Source organism: Trypanosoma equiperdum, assembly GCF_001457755.1.
Source record: "Trypanosoma equiperdum strain OVI genome assembly, contig: ctg_1877, whole genome shotgun sequence".
In the NCBI taxonomy this organism is placed as follows: Eukaryota; Euglenozoa; class Kinetoplastea; order Trypanosomatida; family Trypanosomatidae; genus Trypanosoma; species Trypanosoma equiperdum.
The window spans coordinates 1851-7760 of record NW_027123923.1 but is presented as its reverse complement, the minus strand read 5'-3'; the positions used below and the strand labels follow the sequence as shown (position 1 = coordinate 7760).

Sequence of the window (5910 nt, the reverse complement as noted above, 5' to 3'; positions counted from 1 at the left end):
GGGGGGGGGGGGCGCAAAAAAAAAAAAGAAAAAGAAAGGGGACGGAAAATTAAACTAAGGAAATGCCTGTTTCGCATTAACATTACTTTCCTCCTGCATTATCATTTTTGTCATTGCTAGTGTTGGTGTTGGTGTTTGGAAGGGGGCAGAGTTTTCCCGCTTTGTGGTGTTTTACATGCCGCACCGCAGCTCTCCACCTGCGGTGTATTTTGGCCTCGCCTTCCAGTCGCGATTTTTACCCCCACGCCCCTCCGTTTTTTTTTTTTGTGATCTCCCAATTCACCCTGTTTTCGGGGGTATTGCTAAGGATGATTTCTTTTCGTCTCTTTTCTTTTTTTTTGTTATTGTTGTTGTTCTTGTTGCTGCACCTTCTTATTGCTGTAGTTCCTGTTTTTTTTTTCTTTATTTTTCTTTTTCATTTCGTTTTTTTTTTGTCTCCTCCTCTTTTTCTCTGCCGTTAATTTCATTTTTGTCTTTACTACATCGTGTTAACCCCCTGGGGATGTTACTCTCATGCATGGTTCCACGTAGGGGAAGAAAAAACAAAGAAAATAGAGGAGAAGAGGAGGAAAAGAAACAAAACAATAAAAAAAAATAAATATATAGGCAATAAAAGTTTTTTGTGCGTGTATTATTTTCGTGTGTGTTTGTGTTTGTGCCCGTTTTTTTTTTTTGCTCTTAGTTCGGTTCTGATTCTTTCTTCCAGCATCCCTTTGCTGACTGTCAATAGCGCGAGTGTCTTTCAGTTTCTTATTATTATTGTTATTGTTATTATTATTTTTTACGGTTTGATTGCTGAACAGGAAAATGTGATGATGTAGTGGAGGGGAAAGGAGGGAATTAACTTTGGATTGAATTAACTCAAACTGTTACAAGGTTGCGTGTACGACAGTCGGTAACAACAACAGCGTTGCCGATGATGAACAAAGCAACGATAGCGGGAATTTTTAATGCGTTGAAGGCCGAAGTTGACTGAAACGTATGATTTGACCTCAAATATTCTTTTTGTATATATGTATATTTGTACTTGTATATTATTCGACATCTCGCTCAAATTTCCGTTTTTTATTATTAAAACACAGGGCGTACACATTGTTAGGGTAGCGAAGGAAACCGTTCTTTAATATTTTTACAAATACATACACAGATATACACCAGGTGGGAAGGAAAGAAGGAAGGAAGCGGGAAGCAGGCGGTAAGTCACATTCACTTCACCAAAGTGTATTAATAGGAATAATCTGCCGCACACAAAAAAAAAGAAGGAAAGAAGGAAAGAAAGGCGGGAGAAAAACTAACATCCAACAAAAACTGGCAAGATTGGGTGAAGTCAGGAAGCTGGACCGGACAAAAATCAAAAAAAAAAAGAAAGGACTGGTCGCATCAGTTTCTTTTTTTTTTTTTCATTCGACTTACATAACCTCGCCAAAAACATTACATCTTGCTTGCTTGTGCGATTAAGACTCATTACGTATCAGAAACAACAAAAAAAGCAAGTAAGCCAGCTGGAGGGGGGAAAACAGACATTATTTTACAATCACTTTAACACATATCCATGGCCGCCGTAGTGCAGCGTGTGTCTGTTACTTTTGAAGTTACAGGGCTGAATGCAGGTGCATTAAATACGGAACTGTCAAGATTTTCCACGCCAGCACTTCACCAATGTTTCACGTCTCCCGAATATGGACTACACACACACGAGCATCAAAAACATCGTTACGTCCCACCCGCCATTAGTGAATTGAGGCTGGGAATTGTGAGTGATGCAGAAGAAATGGGCGCATGGGGCTTTTCAGCGCCACTTGTACTTGAAGAAACCGTATCGTCCTTTTATCTTAGCAGTGAGGAAAGCACTTACAGTACTAGCGGAGGCTCCAACGCAGATTATGATAACACGCCACTTCTCCTAACCGCAACAGCTCAAGTTCCAGCCTCATGTGTGGAAAACACACAATTGCGCTACCGGCTTGTTATTGTTGACGAACTGCTTCTGCAAGCAGCTGCCATTAGTTCGTTATGTCCCGGTGCGGCGATTGTGGCGGTGGAGAATTCCCGTACGCAACCTTCAAAGACTGATCTCCGGCGTGTAAACCGCGTTAACAGGTGTGATTCCGGCTACTATGAAGAGGATGGTTCGGAGGTGCCCATGTTCATGGCCCGTATTGACCTGAGGTCACTTAACCTCCACTTTGCGAGGGCATCGGGGCAATTCCCGTTTCTTTCACAGCTTCGCAGGCCGAATTCGACTGACGGAAACCCACGGGGGGCCCCTTATCTCTCACTGTCAATGTATGGAAACGATCCTCGAGTGCGGTATGATCGGAAAAGGTGGCTGGAAAGTTTACCAAAAAAAAGTCGAGACGCGGTACTCTTCATGGAGGAAAATGGTTGGAAGGACACAAGTCGCTCCAACTCCCCTGAAGACCAAGAAAATGGGGATGTGGTTAATCCCTCAACTATTATTGAGGTGTGTGACGTATATCCCGTCCCATCTGAGGGTTGCTGTTGGTGTGAAGGCCATGTCTCCTCATTGCCACCAATGGAACAGCAGATACGTATGGTGAAGAAGCAATTATCCCTACAGAGGGCCTCGGAGAGGGGAAACGCTTCAGCACCAACGTCAACCACTGTGGGAAACACGCCATCTATACCGTCACAGAACACACCAGTTGCAGCGTTACGAAAATATCCAAGTCTACCCTCTGTATCTTGTGCTTCTGCATGCGATGAAGGTTTGACGGAGGATGTTGTTACTGCTGTTACCGCCTTCACTCAGCGTGGCTGGTGTGTCGAACCTCTTCGCCTTGCTGACCCTGTTGCTCCGATGACTCGTGGCGCTCCACAACACACAATGCGAATGTGGCACACAACTGTAAACCTTGCGTTGCTCGCTGGTTGTGGGTTGCAGGTGGAAGTAATGTTGCCCACACCCATATATGGTGAAAAAGAACGCAACGGTGGCACTTCGGTGAGGAAGCCATCCGAGTCGGCGTCAAAAAAAAATGACGCGCAGTCTAAAGGAGAGAACACTGAATCTAGAGGCGCCGCCGCAACAGGCGACACACCGGAAACGTCAACGGAAACACCGCCTGCAGCATCAGAAGTCACTGAATGCGGAAGCAGCACCGGGGTTACCGGTATTCGTTGGTTGAGGGGGTTTGTAATGCTGCAGCCCCCTCTATTCGAACAACGTACAAATGGCACACTTGTTATGCCTGTGTGCTTTCCAGAAATTACTGTGGATAGCGTAAGTGGTCAACCCACCGTCACTGCGCACTGGCACACTCTTTACTTACAGTACCTTCTCGTCTATCCCTTTGCAAACCCTGAACGTAACACGCTGGAGATTGTCCGATCCGTTGCTTCACGCGGCCGACTATCGACAAAAAAACTCGTGGGTCATCGCGGTCTCGGAAAAACATACACACGAGGGCCGGTCGAGCCCGTTGAAAACTTCTCCTTCGCCTCCAACGCAGAATCTGTGGTTGCCGACGGAGCTAGCCCAACGAAGCGCGGCGCAGGACAGCGAGCAAAGGTCCCAAAACTAATGGTTAAATTAGCGGAGAACAGTTTGGAGTCACTCAATGCAGCTCACCGTCGTGGATGTGACATGGTGGAATTCGATGTGATGCTCACCCGCGATCGCGTTCCTATTGTTTATCATGATCCGCTCATTCAACTGCAGGCACGGGGGAAGCGAGGAGCCGGCACACGCAATGGCCGTGTAAACTCGTTTGGCTCTCCACCCGATGAGAAGTCCGTAGGTTTTGGCGTCAGCCCATCTTTTATCGCTGATTCCCCAATGTTACAACCCCCTCCTGGCTTCGAATCCGCCATATGTGCAGGCGCCAGTACTTCGGGGAAATCGCTAAGACTTAAAGAGTATCAAATGTTCATGCGCGATCCGCCACAGTTTTCCTCAGTCCCAATCGCGCTGCATCAACTCACTAAGAACCAACTGGATGTTGTAATCACTGAAACATTTACACATATTAAAGCAGGGAACAGGCTGCGTAACTTGATTCTGCAGCACTGGCATCAAATTCTCCGTGTTTATCGAAATAGGGTACGTGAGGAGTTGGCGTGCAAACATGCGAATCAAGTAGTGGAAGTAGCGGCAGGATTCGGAACCTGCGTCCCATGCACAAAGGAATGCACAGAAAAACACGGCAGCGTTGGTGGTAATCATGCCATTAGGGGATGTGCCGACATCAACTCAGAAAGCGGTGGCGATGATAAATCCAACTCCTCGACCGAAAAGTGCCATAATCACTGTCCCAGCGTGGATGATTACATCAGCGCGTATAATAAGCACAAACGTATCATATCCCAAGAGGAGAATGTGACGAATCGCATCTGCACGCTGCAGGACCTCTTCGAAGGCACCGCGCCCTCCCTGCGTTTTGACCTGGAGGTTAAATTTCCTTTCCAACCAATAGCAGATGCTAATCTCTTTTTGCAAACGGACTCCTTTGAGGTAAATGCATTCGTGGATGATATTCTACAGGTCGTTTTCGCTTTCGCCGATCAGCAACATTCGGTGGATGACGGACTAGGGGGGAAAACGCAACGCTTCAGGGATGTAATATTCAGCAGCTTCGAACCTGATGTGTGTCTGGCGCTGAGGTTAAAGCAAAGCCGTTACCATGTCGTTTATTTGTGTGACACGGAACTGGGCGATGACTTTAAGGATTACCGCTCATTTGGCAGAGTGGAAGGCGCATTGCAATTTTCTATACTGATGAATCTCTCGGGTATCTCTATTCATGCTCCCTCACTGTGCACAGACAAGCAGTTGGGTGAACTAAAGGAAATCCAAGGCATGGCGGAAAGGGAACGCGGAGGTACTTTTAGTTACCCGAACGGTAAAGGCGAGAACACCACACATGATGGTGAAGATAATGATAATGATAATGATGATAATGGAGCCCACGTAGGGATCTCAGGGAGGAAAATGGATGAATTTTGGTCCAACTTTGACTGTTCTCGTGGAAGGACAATTGTGAATTATGCCCATGGAAAGGGACAGCAGGTGTGGACGTGGGGGGAAATGAACATGTGCGAACGGTTTCGTGCAGCGCAGTCAAAAGGAATGAAAGTTGACGCCATCATTACAGATACCGTACCCAAGTGGGCCACTGATGGAGCGGCACATGGGGGAATGACGGTGTCAACATAAAAATCTTAGAGAACATTAAATTATCAGAGGGCATCTCATGTTAATAACCAAATTAACAAGGAAATTTTTCTTGTCGTTATTGTTGTTTTTATGGAGAGAAAAAAAAAAGGAAAAAGAGAAGGATAGGGAGAGGAAGAGAAGGTTGTTGTTTCTTTCTTATTTGTCCTTTTTTTTTTTTTGTTTAGGTGCGTGTGAATGTAAATAGAGGAGGGGTGGATGGGAGATACCTTCATGTCGTAACCTTGGCAATTATTTGGGCAATATTTCGTTTCATGTCCACATCCACGTCGCAGCATTAACCACATATTCACTGCACAAATATATGCATGCGTATACATAAATGATGGGTTATATTCATCCAATAGTTGAATGTTACACTTATTTGAGTTCATAGAAATGTGTGCATATGAAAGTTGCGTGAAGTTGTTGTGGTGGCCGTAAGTCAGAGGAAGTTTAACAGCATGAATAGACGCGGAGAAAAGTATTTAAAAAGGAAAAAAAACAAAAGAAAAAGAAAAAAAGAGGGAATAAGATGTCAAAGAATAGGAACTAACGATGTGACAATTTTACCACTCTGCTTTGTTGTTGTTTTTTTTTTCCTCTTGTTTTTTATTTGGGGGAGGAGGCTCTTTTCTTTCTCTTTCTTAAATGTTTTTCATATGTTGTTCCTCCTTCTTCTTCTTCAAAATTTAATAATTAAGAAAAATAACAGAAATATTTTCAAGCCCTCCAAC

General features: G+C 44.9%; 1 protein-coding gene across 1 annotated transcript; it reads left to right on the top strand.

Moving 5' to 3' along the window:
• Positions 1–1552: 1552 nt before the first annotated feature.
• On the top strand, positions 1553–5176 carry TEOVI_000550300 (Glycerophosphoryl diester phosphodiesterase family, putative; the record flags this gene model as incomplete). The annotated part of the gene is made up of 1 exon (XM_067223434.1): positions 1553–5176. The coding sequence occupies one exon, from the start codon at positions 1553–1555 to the stop codon at positions 5174–5176; it is 3624 nt and encodes a 1207-aa protein (XP_067079535.1).
• Positions 5177–5910: the final 734 nt, after the last annotated feature.